This window comes from Hyperoodon ampullatus (genome assembly GCF_949752795.1).
Source record: "Hyperoodon ampullatus genome assembly, chromosome: 11".
Lineage (NCBI taxonomy): Eukaryota > Metazoa > Chordata > Mammalia > Artiodactyla > Ziphiidae > Hyperoodon > Hyperoodon ampullatus.
Genome location: NC_136924.1, coordinates 92,822,920 through 92,840,041, shown reverse-complemented (window position 1 = coordinate 92,840,041; position 17,122 = coordinate 92,822,920). Strand labels below are relative to the sequence as shown.

Genomic DNA, 17,122 nt, shown 5'->3' with positions numbered 1-17,122 from the left:
AGACAGAATCCTGCCCTTTCGAAACTCTTGAGCTCTTTTGCATGCGGAGGCTTTGGTATGATTACTCCTGGAGTATTCAGTTGCAGTAACTTGGTCAGCCGACAGGGTAGGGGAAGCACAGTCTGGTCGTTGGGCCTGTGTTTTGGTGGCAGCAGGGCCCTGAGCACTCAGGAGCGTTTGACACTTTTAGGCCCAGGTCCAAAGGCCATATGTTCTTTTATGTGATGTGGGTTTTTTTGTATTTTGCTTGTGCTTTTGCTTTTCTTCCTCTTGCCCTTTTCTCCCCTCCACCCCAAATACAATTTTTAGGTAGAAGTTGCTTTCTTATAGCTCTTTTTGGATCCCCTGTAATTGGGTCTGTGAAGCTACTGTCCTGTTTGGGCTACTGTATCATGTTACCTTCGTTAACATTCTCACTATTTTTTTTTTAATTGAGTATCATTGACATATAACATTATACTAGTTTCAGGTATACAACCTCATGATTTGATATTTGTAGATACTGCAGAATGATCACCACAATGACATCCTCACTATTTTTACGTGTAGGGAAGCAGAGTAGAATGGTGGTGAAGAGCATGCGACAGACTTGGGTCAAATCCACTCTTTATCAGATTAGTTACTTATTCTCTTTAACCTTTAGTTTCTTCATATGTAATAATGTTATTGTGGAACATTCACTGTATGCCACACAGTAGGGTTATTTGGCATAGTAACAGAGATGGATGTCCTTAAGAAGTTTGTTGACATTTGACATGTGTTAAGTATTCAGTAAGTGTTAATTAACCATTCTTATCTTCATCATTAGCACCATGATCTTTACAAATGTGTTACCTTGAGGAAGACCTGATGTAATGTGCATATGACAGATGTCCATCAACCTGGTGAGAAAGAAAAGTTGCTGGGGACGTATTTCAGTCTCGTAGCCTTTCACCAAGCTCAAGATGGAAAGATGTTTGGTCCACGTGCATAGAATGAGGTTAATTAGTAACAGAAGGGCAGTGTGACAGTCATAAAGCAGGGGGTGGGGTAACTTATCTCTTAAGAATATATATTTTTAGTCCATTTAAAAGTTTAACGGTCAGGGCTTCCCTGGTGGCGCAGTGGCTGAGAGTCCGCCTGCCGATGCAGGGGATGTGAGTTCGTGCCCCGGTCCGGGAGGATCCCACGTGCCGCGGAGCGGCTGGGTCCGTGAGCCATGGCCGCTGAGCCTGCGCGTCTGGAGACTGTGCTCCGCAACGGGAGAGACCACAACAGGGAGAGGCCCGCGTACCGCAAAAAAAAAAAAAAAAAAAAGTTTAAAGGTCAAACACTGAAGGGAGTATAAGAGCATAATGTTATTGTAATGGTTTGTTTCATTATATGTAACTTGGAAAGATTATGTGCCCTGGATAAACTAATTCATGATGCAAATGATTTACCTTTAGTTGCAGTAGAGTGTATAGGATAGTCTATGTAAAGTGTAGTGTCTTGGAATAGTATATATTATAGTATGTTTTCCTGAAAACACTTGGGGGTGGTACAGTTGCATGTCTTTCCTACTGATGTTTTCCTCTATCCCATTTTGGGAATGCTATTTAGCTAGTAACCCCAGTCTTCCTATAAGGAAAAGTGACAATCATGGAAAGCTCATTTACGTTGATTTATTCTGAAATCAGTGTCCTCTCTTTATTCTTCGAAAACCTTTGACTAAAAATGTGAGTGGTAGCTGAAATCAGCAGACAAGAGGGTGGGAAAGTTGAAGCAAGGATTTGGTGTCTACTCCTCAGCCTGAGTATAATTTTAGGCAAGTCAGCGTACCGTATACCTCTTTTTCTGTGAATAGACAGAAAAAAAAATATTTACTTAGGACTTCTCTTATTAAAACTTGCAGTCTAATAATTAAGCTGAGGCTTGTCTTTGCAGTTTCTGGAAAAATATATATTAATAGTGTTAAAGTCAATATTTATCTTCCTCTGTAATTTGGGCACGAACACGTCGCAATCTTCTGTGATCCCTTAAAGAAAGCCTCTGCGTTCTTGCACGCTTGCCTCTGTACTTCAGAAGTGTCGTGTGTGGGTCAGTTCTTGGACTTTGTGGCCCCCTCTTCTTTCTCTGAGGATTTTTCTGTTTTGCCACAGTGTCGTTTAGAAACGTATGTTACTGTGGAGAAGGCAGCCTGAGTTTTGTCCCATCATTAGTGACTTGATTCTTTTTCCCTTGGCCTGCCTGCTCATATGATTCCTTCTTTGTCCTTGAAGTTCAGTGCCTTTACTAGGATATGTTTCAATATTGATTATTCTGTATCAGTTTTTCTTGGGACTCAGTAGACCCCTTATTCTGCAATTTTAGGTCTTGCTTTACTGCAGAACCTTTTTGGTATATCTTTTATTTTATTTTATTTTTTTGCTGTACACGGGCCTCCCACTGCTGTGGCCTCTCCCGTTGCGGAGCACAGGCTCCAGACGCGCAGGCTCAGCGGCCATGGCTCACGGGCCCAGCCGCTCCGCGGCATGTGGGATCTTCCCGGATCGGGGCACGAACCCGTGTCCCCTGCATCGGCAGGCAGACTCTCAACCACTGCGCCACCAGGGAAGCCCTGGTATATCTTTTAAATGTCATTTTTGGTTCCATTTTCTTTTCTGTTCTCTTCTTTAGTTATGCATATATTGGATCACTTTTGTTCTTTATATCTATCCCTTTCTCTCTAGTCCTTTTTTTTTTTTTTTTTTTGCATTACGTGGGCTTCTCACGGCTGTGGCCTCTCCCGTTGCGGAGCACAGGCTCCGGACGTGCAGGCCCAGCAGCCATGGCTCACGGGCCTAGCCGCTCCGCAGCATGTGGGATCCTCCCAGACCAGGGCACGAACCTGTGTCCCCTGCATCGGCAGGCGGACTCTCAACCACTGCGCCACCAGGGAAGCCCCCTCTCTCTAGTCCTTTTAAAAGCTTTGATCTTTCCCATGGGAAGCACAGAGATAGTTAGTCCAGGCTTCAGGCCAGACTGCCTGGGTTTGAATCCTTGTACTATCACTTACTTGCTATTTAACTATGGGCCAGGTACTTAAACTTCCAAACCTCAGTTTCCTCATCTTTAAAATGGAGATAGTACTGTGTCTACCTTTAAGAGTTGCTATGAAGATTTACTGAGCTAAGACAGTAAAAGGGTTTGGAAGAGAGCATAGTAAGTGCTCAAAACTGCCAGCCACTGTTGTTATTTCCATTTCATCCTGCTTGATTTTCACAGTCTATCCTTTAAGTCTCTGACGCTGTTTTTAGCCATGTCGGTTCTTTTTGCTGATCCCAGTAAGGATATCCTTTCTAAAATTGTTTTTTTTTTAAATTTATTTATTTATTTAGGCTCTGCCACATCTTAGTTGCAGCACACGGGACCTCGCTGTGGCACGCACGTGGGATAGAGTTCCCCGACCAGGGATTGAACCCGGGCCCCCTGCATTGGGAGCACGGAGTCTTACCCACTGGACCACTAGGGAAGTCCCTAAAATTGCTTTATTTTCTTCCATCGTTTTCCTGAGCTCTCCTTGTTTACTTTTCATCTTCTCTATTGCATTGTCATTTCTTCTTAGAAATACTATGTTTTTCTTATGAGCCCTTATTTCAGAGAAGACTATTTCTTGAATTTCTTGGATCCCAGGGGGAAGTATAGGTTCATTACCTCTTCCGTTTCGTGGTATAATTTGTCCAGCATTCATTCTGTAGCCGGTTTCGTTCACTAGGTTTTGTTGTAACTTCTTTCTTAGGTATTTGTAAAACTTTGCAGTAGCTTATGGACCAAGTACTGATGATGGCTCCTTTCTGATTTCTCTTCATGTCTAAATGGGTGGCTGTTTTACGGCCAGCTATTGGCTGACCCGTGGGCAGAAGCTGAGGGAGCTGGGGCAGCTGGAGGCTGGAACCTAATTTAGGCTGTCAACTCAGATCCCTTTCCCGTCGGTGCTCTTCCTTTGCAGATGTTCCTCTCCTGGCTGGCGTTCGTCACAGGGCCTTAGAGTGCTGACTTAGTGTTTACTTCTCTTTGCTTCTTGTACCAGTTATCAATTTATTGCCCCTGAGCTGCACATTCAGTTTTGTTGCCTGATCCGTGAAAGTGGATCTGGACCCTTTAAATACCAAGTTTGTCCTTCCCGGGATACAGTCTCCCCATCCTAGGATACCTTTTGGATTTCTCTTCCCATATTTATATTTACTCTCCTTTCACTGTCTAATAATTCTTTATATGAAAGTGTCCTCTTTGAATGACTGTCTGCTTTCTGTCTCCCTGTTGGACCCACACTGTCCAAAAAATCCTCCTCTCGAGAACTGACAGTGCTCCAGCGCTTTTTCTAACCTGCCGTGCTGCCAGCCTGCTTCTTATAGAGACAGAAGCTTGTGCTTTTTCTCCTTCAGTCTTAACCTCGCTTTGACTCTGTGGTGTTGAATGGGGCTCATTGGTGCTTCTGGGACCCCAAACTTTGTCTTTCTGAGCAAGAGATTATTTGGTTTGGCTTCATATCCGTGGAACAAGGGAGGCAGCATAACTGATTGGTTAGGACGACTGTGGACTCTAATCAAATTGCCTGAGGTTGAATCCCGGCTTTTCTTGTTAATTCTGTGATCTTAGGCAACTTACCTCTCTATATTTTCATCTTTTTGATGAAAATGGGAATAATAATAATACCTACCTCTTAGAGTTGTTGTGGGGATTAAATGAGCTAATCCCTGTAAATACTTGGACCAGTGCCTGGCATAGTAGCTCTCAGTACATTTGCAGTTGTCATCCGCGTCATCACCATTATTAATTCTGTGAACTCTGCTCATTGCTGGAGACTTGAAATGTATGTCCCTATTCTTACTGTACTTACTCAGTTGGATACAAGTTTCACTGTCTTTGGCAACGGTTTTTCATAAATTCTAGTTTGAGAATGTGGCTGTTTCCCTTTTTCTTTTTTTCCTCCCCCTAATTTTATTTTTTTTTATCCCCCCACCCCCTGGTTTTAGGAAGAGACAGACAGAAAGGCCTTCCTTTGCCATCATTAACTAGAAGCACATAATTTTGTTAGAGGGGTCAGTTCAACAGTGGCTTTGTTTTTCAAAGAATGACAAAGTGAGAGAGTGGCATGGACATATATACACTACCAAATGTAAAATAGATAGCTAGTGGGAAGCAGCCGCATAGCACAGGGAGATCAGCTGGGTGCTTTGTGACCACCTAGAGGGGTGGGATAGGGAGGGTGGGAGGGAGGGAGACGCAAGAGGGAAGAGATATGGGAACATATGTATATGTATAACTGATTCACTTTGTTATAAAGCAGAAACTAACACACCATTGTAGAGCAATTATACTCCAATAAAGATGTTAAAAAAAAAGAAAGAAAAAAGAATGCTTGCAATTTATTTTTATAGATTTATTCAAGAATTTACAGATTTCTGCAGCGTGTGCAGTCGAGCTTTCTTCCTGCCTGTGATAGTATATCATATAATGAAAGTGCATTTCCTTTAAACCGTTTTGTTCGCCAGTATTTCATTCATGATTTCACTTTGGCAAAGGGGCTGTTGTAGGCTGTGTTTGTTGCAGGGTGGAAACTGACTAGCAAGATTGACTAGCAAGACTGAATTCAGTAAGTGTCGATGCTGAATTTTTCACTAAAAATTGTGCAATTATAGGACAGCTTGAGTGTGTGTAGAAAGTGCATGGGAGTTTTAGTTGAGTCAGTTGTGTGATGGGGCTACCAAGGAAGCTGGCCTGATCCTAGGTTACAGGAATTGAACTGTAGTGTCCTCTCTGACTAGGGAGGACGCCGTGCTGCTCTTCTCTGCCCTGGTCACACTGCACCCTGGGGACTGTATTCACGTCTGGGAACCATCTTTTTTTTTTTTTTTTTTTGCGGTACGCGGGCCTCTCACTGCTGTGGCCTCTCCCATTGCAGAGCACAGGCTCCGGACGCGCAGGCTCAGCGGCCATGGCTCACGGGCCCAGCCGCTCCACGGCATGTGGGATCTTCCCAGACCGGGGCACGAACCCATGTCCCCTGCATTGGCAGGTGGACTCTCAACCACTGCACCATCAGGGAAACCCCTATATGTCTTCTTAGCAAAGGATTTAACAATAGAGTTTACATTAGTGTTAGCTTACCAGGTAATTTCCAAAACCAGAAACTTTTTCTTGGTTTTTATTTGGCTATAGCCTAAAATAAAGGCATAAACTCATCCAGTCGCTGGCTGCAAGGGCCAGGGGTGGCTCAGGAAGAGGTGGGCTTAAGCCTCCCGTAATGTCCGCCTCTTGCCACCCCTGCAAAGATATGGTCTAAGTCAAACCATGGTTCTTGTTGTGTAAACCAGCCTCAAGACAAGTCCTCCACCTCCTTGTGCCGGCTGGATCCCAGTCCTCTCGGCATGCAGGCTCAGAATAGCAATTTTAAGGTAACTACTGTTTACTGAAACATGTACTGAAAGGGCGATAGACTTGCAGGAAGTAAGTTTTTGGTAAGACATCTCCAGATGACTTTCAGCATTTGACTTTCTATGTGTTTTCCATAGCGACAACAGGGAAGCCACACATATTGGCCTGTGAGGAGCCATGTGCAGAGAACAGTTGTTCTAAAGGTTTAGTGGAGGGAATTACCTGGTGGTCCAGTGGTTAAGACTTTGCCTTCCAATGCAGGGGGTGTGGATTCAATCCTTGATCAGGGAGCTAAGATCCCACATGCCTGGGGGTCAAAAAACTGAAACATAAAACAGAAACAATATTGTAACAAATCAATAAAGACTTTAAAGAGGGACTTCCCTGGTGGCGCAGTGGTTGGGAGTCTGCCTGCCAATGCAGGGGGCACGGGTTGGAACTCTGGTCCGGGAAGATCCCATGTGCGACGGAGCAACTAAGCCCGTGCGCCACAACTACTGAGCCTGCGCTCTAGAGCCCGTGAGCCACAGTTACTGAGCCTACGTGCCACAACTACTGAAGCCCGCATGCTTAGAACCTGTTGTCTGCAACAAGAGAGCCACCGCAATGAGAAGCCCGCGCACTGCAGCGAAGAGTAGTCCCTGCTCACCACAACTAGAGAAAGCCCATGCGCAACAATGAAGACCCAATGCAGCCAAAAATAAATAAATTCATTCATTTAAAAAAATGTTAAAAAAAAAGTTTAGAGGAGTCTCAGGAAAGATCGGCATATCACCAATCTAAGGTAATCGAAGGAAATATGCACATCAGGTGTATGGAAGAGCTTTGATCTTTTTCGTTAGTGAGAGTCACACAAATTAAGAGAGGGCTTTTTAAAAAAAAAAAAACAGCTAAAATGTATTTGAAATTTGCTACTTTCTCTGTTTCTTTTCCAATGTTCTTAAGCTCATGAAAGCAATAATTCTAGAGCACTGATTTTCTTTTTTTCCCCCATTCTTTCCCCCTTTTCGCTGGAATCTATTTTATAGACGGCTCCAAGGTTCAGGCTTGTCAACGTAGATTTGTTCCGTTCTGTTCTCTGTGTTCTCCTAGGTGTTTACTGTTGCTGTGTGTTTGCCGAAGGTCCCTCCTTCCAGGTTCTCCTTGACCGGCTGGCTTTCTGTGTTTTCAGGGAAGAAGAGCCCGGACTTGGGGGAGTATGACCCCCTCACACAGGCCGACAGCGACGAGAGTGAAGATGATCTCGTGCTTAATCTGCAGCAGAAGAACGGAGGGGTCAAGAACGGGAAGAGTCCGCTGGGAGAAGCACCAGAGCCCGACTCGGATGCTGAGGTCACAGGGGCTGGGAAGCCCCATCTCTCGGAGGTCACCACAGAGGGGTACCCCTTGGAGCCGCTGGGGGGCCTGGAGCAGAAGGCGGCCTCCTCCATCGTGTCCTACATGCGCACATCCGTCTTTCTGCTGATGCTGGTGATCTCCATGGTCCTCGTGCTCGTGTGTGCCTTCCTGATACCCTGTCCCCCCCGAGACCTGCACAGCACGTGGAGCCGCCACTTGGGTCCCCAAGGAGGTGAGCTGCGGGATTTTTAGCTCTAAGTCTGTAAAACTTCATGATCGCATGTCATTCCGGCAAGCTTCTGATTATGTTGAAAATTTCCTCCAAGTCTTTACAAATTAACGTGTGTGTCATCTAGCATTTCTCCTCCTGTGTGTGGAGGTGGTTAGGAGGTTAGGATTTGAAATGAGACAGAAAGATGGATCTGTATGGCTCCAAAAACTTGGGAGGATCGCTGCGCTGTGTGTCTCTGGGGAAGGTCTTAATTAGGCGCAGGGAGGAGAGAACCCTGGTTTGCTGAGTCCTGCTGTGCAGCCGAGGCTACATCAGGGGAGAGCAAAGCTGTGCGAAGGGCGGTTTACAGAGAAAAGTGAAGCTCCCATCCTGGCCAGGCCAGAGGCCACAGCTCCTGTAGGGCCCTTGGGGTTTTGTTGATTGTAGAAGCCTGATCTAAATTGAATTTTCAAATAATTTCTTTTTCTTTTTATTTTTTATCGAAGTATAGTTGATTTACAGTGTTGTGTTAGTTTCCGGTGTACAGCAAAGTGATTCAGTTCTGTACACATCTTCTTTTTCATATTCTTTTCCACTATGGAAAAGATTTATTACAGGATATTGAATATAGGTCCCTGTGCTAGACAGTGGGACCTTGTTGTTTATCAAATAATTTCTTTTCAAGGAAAAGAGAGTTGCTTCCTTGCTGCAACTTTTCTTCCTTGCTCGTAACGGTTGGGATGGTGCTACCCAAGTCATTTTGGCTATTTTGTCTCATTTTGGAGCAGGTTTCTTTATTTTTTATTATTATTCTTTTTATTGAATGAAAGAGTCTTTAAATTTTACCGTGCTTTCCAATTTTCAACAGTCTCACACACGTGATTTCTTGTAAACCCCTTTTTTTAACCCCCGCCCCCTACCTTGCCTCTCCCCCTTCCCTCTCCCCACTGGTAACCACTAGTTTGTTCTCTGTATCTGTGAGTCTGCTTCTTTGTGTTATATTCAGTAGTATGTTGTATTTTTGAGATTCCACATATAAGTGATGTACAGTATTTGTCTTTCTCTGTCTGAGTTAGTTCACTTCGGATAACACCCTCCAAATCCATCCGTGTTGCTGCAAATGGCAAAATTTCTTTCTTTTTTATGGCTGAGTAATATTCCACTGTATATGTGTACTGTATCTTCTTTATCCATTCATCTGTTGATGGACATGTAGGTTGTGGAGCAGGTTTCTTTAAAACAGCTTGCTCTGGGTCAAGATTGGGGATCTCATCTAACTGTCGGTGCTGAACAGTCCCGTCCCTTGAAAACTGCACCAGGCTGAAGGGCTCAGAACACACCAGCCCACCGTGGCGCTTTGGTGTATTGACTATTTTGAGTTAAAGGCATTTGACCAATAGCAGGTGCAAGAGGGCCACTCTGACCTTCAGTTCTTCCTGAAAGCAGGAGATGAAACTCCCAGGTGAAAGATGCCCTCCCTATTCCAGGAGGAAAGAACACTGTTACCACCAGAGACAGGGGGTTGAGGCAGAGAGGCATTTGTACAAACAGACCTTGTTAGAATAACTCTCATCTTCCTGTAGTTCCCTCATACCTTTTAGTTACTTTTCCAGTCGCCACTCTTCGTGCTATGCGGGATATAAACACTGCGGCCTGGCCACGTCTTTGGGTCTTCATTTAACTGTGGGAACTCCCATGCACATGCACAATTTTATTAAATAAAATTTGAGTGCTTTTCCCTTGTTCATCTGTCTTATGTCAGTCTCAGCTAGAAACCTTAAGAAGGCAGAGGAAAAATTTTCCCTTCCCTACAGTATGCCCACACCCCTGCATCATCTTGATCTAGAAACATTTTCTCTCTGACCCTTCTCTGATCCCAGCTGAATTAGCTTCTGATGAGCTCTTTGTTCTCATCTTTACTTTCTCTTAAGGCAAAACTGGGTGGATATGTCTTACGATATGTTCCTACACATAGAATGTCTCTCTCTCTCTTCCTTCCTTTTTTGTTTTTTCTGAGTTGGCTCTTGTAATATTTACATACAGCGTAAAGACTAGTAATGAATTTTTGGTGTATCCACCACCGAGTTTAAGAGATAAGACCTTGTAAAGATCTTTGCAATTCCCCATGTGTCGCTACTCACCGTATCTCCCTCTCCCCGCTAGAGGGTTCTCCTCTCCTGAGTTTTGTGTCGTTATTCCTTTACTTGTGTTTAAAGTTTTACCACATAGATATGCATCTCTAAATGATACATTCTTTAATTTTGCCTGTTTTTGAATTTCATATAAATATTGATATAATCATGTAGTTGTCTGTGACTTGCTTTTTTGTTCAGCATATTTAAATAATATGTCTGAGGCTTATCCGTATCAATGTACTGTCACTGGAGTTTATTTTCACCACTAACTTTCCATGGTATGGATGTCCTATGATTTATCGATCCACTTTACTGTCGATGAGCATTTAGGTGACTTCTGTTTTCTAAATAACAAGTAATGCCACTAAGAAGATTCTTGTGCATGTTTCCTGTTGGAGTGTGTAAGGATTTCTCTAGGGCATAAACCTGGGGGTGAAATGGCTGGGTTACAGGGTATGTGCATGTCCAGCCCTAGGAGTTTCTGTTCAATTATCTTCCGTAGTGGTTGTACCAGTTTACACTTCCACTAGCCATGTGTGAGTTCTCTCCGAATTTGGCAAGCATCCTCTGACTCCACACTGTTTGGAGGTGTGTGGGGGCATGACACTACCTACCTTGTCACTGCCGGGTGGAGATGGAGGTCCAGGCTCCCATCAGGCCTCTGCTGACACTAGGGCTGGGTGGCTGCCCTGTTAATGCTTGGTGGGGATAGAACCGTAGGCTTCCCTCATGTGTGGAGGCCTGAGTGCTGCTAGGTGGGGATGGGAGTCCAGCCTCCCCACCCGGCCTTCTCTGACCTGACCCTGGTGGGGTGAGGGAGACCTTGTTATAGCCCGGCAAGGGTTTCCTCTTGGCCTTTGCTATGGGGCTGCCTGGGACCACAGTTTTATCTGTGGTGTTTGGTTGGACTAGAGCAGTTCTTGTGGAAAACTTTTCTGTCTTGCTAGGCTGTGCCTTTCCTGTCCTTTGGCTGGTGACCATCTCTTCTGGGGCCTTCTGTGTGTCCCTGTTGGCATTTCTGGGTTGCCAGCTTCTGCAGCACCCTGTCTGGGATACGAGGCCAAAGAAAACCCAGGGGAGCCACCAGCTTGTCCTTCCTTGGGTCTTGCCGTCCCCAGCCGGTCTGCCTTCTCTCTGCTTTCCAGAGTCTTCTCATGTTGGTTTTATGTTTAATGCCCAGGGATTCTAGCTGTCCTTGCACAGGCAGAAGTGGCTCTGTGTGTCTTATCTAGGACCCAGAAGTCTGCCTGGTTTTTATGGAGCATTCCCTTTCCAGCCTGGAGCAGGGGGCTGGTCTGTGTAACTTGCTGCGGACCCTGTGTTTCTCATGTGTCCATCAGGTGGGGACCTGTCTCCACTGGACCTGGCGGACGTGAACGGAGACGGCCTGCGTGACGTGCTTCTCTCCTTCGTGACGTCAGGGAACGGGAGCACCACTGGTAAGAGGGGGTCTTGGGAGGCCTCGGCGGGAGAAGCTGGTTGACTGGAGGGTGTGAGCTCAGAGGATGCACTGGGGCTGCCTCCTGAGCGGGCTGCAGTGAGGAGGAAGCCCTCGGGGACCCGGCACACACGATGGGCCTCGTCGGGAGGCTCCTGCATGTCTGTAACGCCTGGTTCAGGGAATCACAGAGCACGAGAGCTGGAGGGCGCCCCGGTCCAGGGACCAACCTGAGACCCAGGGAGGAGGTTCCTTGGCCGCACGCCTGCCCTGAACAGCACCAGCACTTAGGTTGCTTGAGTTTTCTCTGAGTCGGTTCTCCCTGGCCTCTTAGATGATGATAAACATAGACTCTATTTACCTTCCCCTCCCTGGCAGAAAGCTTTTGCTCACGTTCTAACATATCTTTATACACATACCTCTTGGCTGGGTGTTTTCCTTTGACTCCGTCTGTTTGCTCTTCCATCTCCGCTCTCTATCCTGCTCCCCGCGGGATGGGAGGCTGACCCATATGCATCACGTCAGGTCCCAGGCCTGCAGACTTCCACTGGGTTTGGCCAATGGGGAGCACAGGCCAGAAGCTGGAGGAGAGGAAGAGAGTGACCAGAGGGTATTTATTCCCCTGGCTCCCCTCTGCCCGGGCCACCTCAGGCTGGCTACATCCTTGATCAGAGGTCACAGCCTCTCTCAAGGTGGTCCTCTTACAGGACTTTCTTTTTCTGGATTCCAGGAAATGCTTCCTCCCCCTGTCTCTTTGGGCCTGGGCGTGGCAACAGTTCTGAGGGGCTGTACTGTCTCTTGTGGTTTCCCTACACCTCGACCACATCTTTGTAAACAGTCTCTTTATTAAACCTCCACAGCTTACCCTAATTGAGTGAGCTGGGTTTTTTTGGGACCCCAGCCAATACATGTCAACTGCAAAAAAAAAAAGTTGCATTTTCATTATAGGTACATGGGGGCTTTTGGTTTGTCCTCCGTTTAAGTGCATTCGAACTGAAGTCTGTAAACTGATACAGGAACTCTGGTTTGAGGCTGAGGATGGCCTACCAACTGTTTTTTAATCATTCAGGCCTTGGAATAAACATTTAGGTATGTTATAGAGAATTCTAGGCTGCATGCCTCTCTGACGTTATTAGAAATACCTTTCTGGGGCTTGTGTAATATGCAGAAGCGATTTGGGCATAGATTTGTTTATGGGAAGAACCTCCAGCCTAGAAATTGACTTTTATATGATTCAACCTTAATTATGTTTATTTTCTGCCTATGACTCATTAGCCTTTGAAGTAAAAATTGCCCCCATCGACTTTTAGAGATTTTTTTTTCAGTCATTTGGTATTTTACATGGTTTGCTACATATCAGGACTCATGATGGCAAGGCCATGAGTTTGGACACAATATGGACCAGCCTGATTTGGTTATAGATTATAAAAATAATAATAGCGCTAACTAACACATGGTACTTTGTATGTGCTATGCACTGTTGTAAGTACATAACATATTATGAACGAATTTATCCCTCAATGTACCTATAATGTGGACTAATATTATTATCCCCTTTTGCAGTTGGGGCAACTAAGGGACAGTGAGGTTAAGGAACTTGATCAGTCTCACAGCTGGTAGTGGTAGAGCTGGGATCCAAATGGTGTAGCTGGTAGACTCTGGAGTTCCTGCCCTTGACCCTTATGTCAAATTGCTGTGCCCATAGCCCCAGCCAGTGGGTTCAAAGATCTGTGCCACTGAACATGAGGAGGATTGTGTTTCTTATTTGTTTGTTCATTTGTTCATTCATCCAACAACCTGCTGTGCACCTTACATAGAGCTGCACTGGTTCTTTTGAGCTAAACAAGAGGAGTGTGGTCTCTGCCTCAAGGGGTCGTGGTGTGAAGGGAAAAGGATGACCCATCACCACCGGGAAAAAGACGAGTCACGCAATTGATGTGGAGTCCACAGGGTCATGAAGGAGGAAGGACAGCACAGTCTATTAATCAGAACATCCCTGGGAAGTCCGGGGGGTAACATACATCACTGAGATTTGTCATGTAAACTGCTGCTTCTGGCAACAAGGTCTGAAAGGGCAAACCAGTTTGTCACTTGTTTTTAGGTTGTATGTTTAATTAGCAGTTCTGAGGAATAGGTACAATGAAGCTCTAAAACCTACGTGTCCCTATCCTTAGTAGCTGTTGCTAGAAGTGAAAAGTGGAAGTGTGTGAGGTGGGCCGTATCCCTATCCTGAAAGTGAATGTGAAACTGGCAAGAGAGAAAGTTATTATTCTGATAGGTTAACTGAGTGACATAAAGGATTGTTTGTTAAAGAGGTGAGCTGCTCGGATCCTTTGCCAGCTGGTATTAAGTTTGCCCAAGTATTCTTTCTTGACTGGGGCCAGAGCAGCTGATTCCCTGGAACTCTAGACCAGGAGGACCTCCTGATCTTTGCTAAGTATAATCGTCAGGGTTTTTTGTTTGTTTGTTTCACTTTTTGGCTGTGCCACTCGGCTTGTGGGATCTTAATTCCCTGACTAGGGATCAAACCCATGCTCGCTGCATTGGAAGTGTGGAGTCTTAATCTCTGGACCGCCAGGGAAGTCCCCTCGTTTAATTAATTAATTAATTAATTTAAACATCTTTATGGGAGTATAATTGCTTTACAATGGTTCTGCAAAGTGAATCAGTTATACATATACATATGTTCCCATATCTCTTCCCTCTTGCGTCTCCCTCCCTCCCACCCTCCCTATCCCACCCCTCTAGGTGGTCACAAAGCACCCAGCTGATCTCCCTGTGCTATGCGGCTGCTTCCCACTAGCTATCTATTTTACGTTTGGTAGTGTATATATGTCCATGCCGCTCTCTCACTTCGTCCCAGCATACCCTTCCCCCTCCTCATGTCCTCAAGTCCATTCTCTAGTAGGTCTGTGTCTTTATTCCTGTCCTGCCCCTAGGTTCTTCATGACCTTTTTTATTCCCCAGGTTTATTTTTTAAAGAGATTGTTTTCTGCTCTCAGGGAGCATTTGCTAGCGATGATTAGAATTCAGGTACTTTGCTTCCTGCTCTATACATATTCTAGATCAGTGTCAATTTTCTGAGCCTAGCTTTGCTTCCCGTCTTTTTTGTTTGTTTGTTTCCAACCACTCCTTTTCCATATTCTTTTTTTTTTTTTTTTTTTTTTGCGGTACGCGAGCCTCTCACTGTTGTGGCCTCTCCCGTTGCGGAGCACAGGCTTCGGACGCGCAGGCTCAGCGGCCATGGCTCACGGGCCCGGCCACTCCGCGGCATGTGGGATCTTCCCAGACCGGGGCACGAACCCGTGTTCCCTGCATCGGCAGGCGGACTCTCAACCACTGCGCCACCAGGGAAGCCCTCCATATTCTTGATTTTGCTCCTTTTATTCAGAAAGCACTTGGCTGCTAGATGTGCTCAGCGCTTTGCAGAGCACGGAGGATGCAGAAGTGAACGTGACAGGCTTTAGCCTGAAGGATGTCCCTGTTCAGCGGGGGCTAAGGTGACAGACACGGCAACAAGTGTGTTGGGAGAGAAGAGGTGCACATGGGTTGCCTGGAGGATGTCGTCTTACATGCGAGATGTGTTGAACAGGTGTGACAGGTACTCTGTTTGCAGACCTTGTTGCCAGAAATACAGGAGGGAGCTGAGCGCACAGGTCTGAGCTGCTGCCTTACCTCTGTTTCCTTTTGGTTTTCTAGCCCCCCGCTCATCTCTCCTTCTTATCTCCTCTGCCTCCTGCCCTTTCTTGTCTTTTGTGTGCTTTTAGGTGTCTCAAGGCCACCTGCTGTCCTCGTGTGCCTTTCGGGGATGAATGGCAGTACTCTCTGGTCTAGTCCCCTCCCCGAGGAGGCCCGAGATATTACCTGTCTGGATCTAATGCCAGGGAGAGTGGCCGAAACCATCTGCCTTGTGACGGGGACACACAAGATGTTCAGCGCATTCAACGCAACATCAGGTAAACATCACTGACTGCGAGGCTTCCCCGGTGGCACAGTGGTTGAGAATCTGCCTGCCAATGTAGGGGACACGGGTTCTTGCCTGGTCTGGGAAGATCCCACGTGCCACGGAGCAACTAAGCCTGTGCGCCACAACTAGTGAGCCTGTGCTCTAGAGCCCACGAGCCACAACTACTGAGTCTGTGTGCCACAACTACTGAGTCCGCGTGCCGCCGCTACTGAGTCTGCGTGCTGCAGCTACTGAGGCCCGCATGCCTAGAGCCCGTGCTCTGCAACAAGAGAAGCCACCGCAGTGAGAAGCCTGCGCACTGCAACAAAGAGTAGCCCTGGTCGCTGCAACTAGAGAAAAGCCCGCGCGCAGCAACGAAGACCCAACACAGCCAAAAATAAATAAATTAAATTAATTAATTAAAAAAAAAAGATCACTGACCACAAGAGATCCCTGTTCCTGGGAGACCTAATCTCAGGTTAGAACAGTCTGGTAGGGAAGGGACCGTTCCACTCTCCCATGGTGGGAGGTCTGATTTCCTGCTCTGCAAGGTGGATATTAAGGGAAATAAGGAGAAAGGGTTTGAGCAGAGTGAGTAGTAGATCCATGGTTCAACCTGCTTGGTGATAGGATGGGGCTAAACTCAGTTATCCAAACAGAACCTATCCCAAGGCTTTCCGTTTCTAAGTAATCTCCCTTCTCTGTTCTTTGTATAGAAGACCATGGAGCTTTTTCTCTTTGTATTCAATATTTGACATGCAAGGGTTCATGTGTAAACTTGGGTGTTAACCACTGAAAAATATGCCAGCGAAGAAACTAAGGTTTGTGGAGGCATGTTGATTTGGCCTCTTTTATCTTTTTATCACATTCAGACATACGTGACAAAAGGAATGGAAGAGAATCAAATATAATGAAGGCTCCTTACAGAGTCTTATACTTCCAGTATGCTCATTAACCTTCGACTTGAGTGAAGCTGAGTAAAATAGCCTCCTTCCTAGTTGTAAAGGTTGGAATTTGGGAGTGGGGTTCTTCTGAGTGAAAAAAAATTGCGTGTGAGTTAACTCCAGCACTGAATTCATCTTGAAACCCTTTTATGATTTCTCTACTTATATGAACACATGGTAGAAGCAGCGAGTTGAGCTTCTGTTTGGCTGCCCAAACAGAACCCTGGATGGTTCCTTAGGAGTTGGAATCATCTCTAACAGATCAATTCCTCCACCCCAGACAAGTGGGCTCTTCTTTCTTAGAGAGTCTTCAGCATGTCCATGTTACCTAAAAAATTCAGGTGTGAAGTTATTACATGGGCTTGTTAGCCAGATACTTGAGGATTTCAGTTCATACCCCCTGCTCCATTTCTCCCCAGTAAGATAAAAATGAAAGGAAAAAGTATGTAGGAGTTGCTGTCTGTCATTCAGCCTGTTGAGTCTCTTTTCTGGCCCGGGAGCATTGCATCTGCCTTTTGCAGAGGCAGAAATCCCTAATTGTGATGAGTGTACTTATCTTTCCCCAGGGAAAGCCATTTGGACTTTAGACCCACACTCCTTACCCAACGGTACCCTGGCTGCCCCAGGCGTGGTGCTGCCAGACCTGGATGAAGATGGCATTAGAGATCTCGCAGTTCTGGTCATTGGGGAATTGCAGGTATGCTCCATGTTAGGTGGTCCTTGTCTCTTACA

General features: G+C 45.8%; 1 protein-coding gene across 1 annotated transcript in view; it reads left to right on the top strand.

Annotated features, from left to right (window-relative positions):
- FAM234B (family with sequence similarity 234 member B) overlaps nt 1-17,122 on the top strand; it is a gene marked incomplete at both ends in the record, with an annotated part of 32,307 nt that overhangs the window by 1,517 nt on the left and 13,668 nt on the right. The window contains 4 exons of the mRNA XM_079715714.1: nt 7,550-7,948; nt 11,403-11,501; nt 15,268-15,456; nt 16,957-17,087. Of these exons, the coding sequence (XP_079571840.1) occupies nt 7,550-7,948; nt 11,403-11,501; nt 15,268-15,456; nt 16,957-17,087 (818 nt within the window). The remainder of the gene's footprint in view (nt 1-7,549; nt 7,949-11,402; nt 11,502-15,267; nt 15,457-16,956; nt 17,088-17,122) is intronic.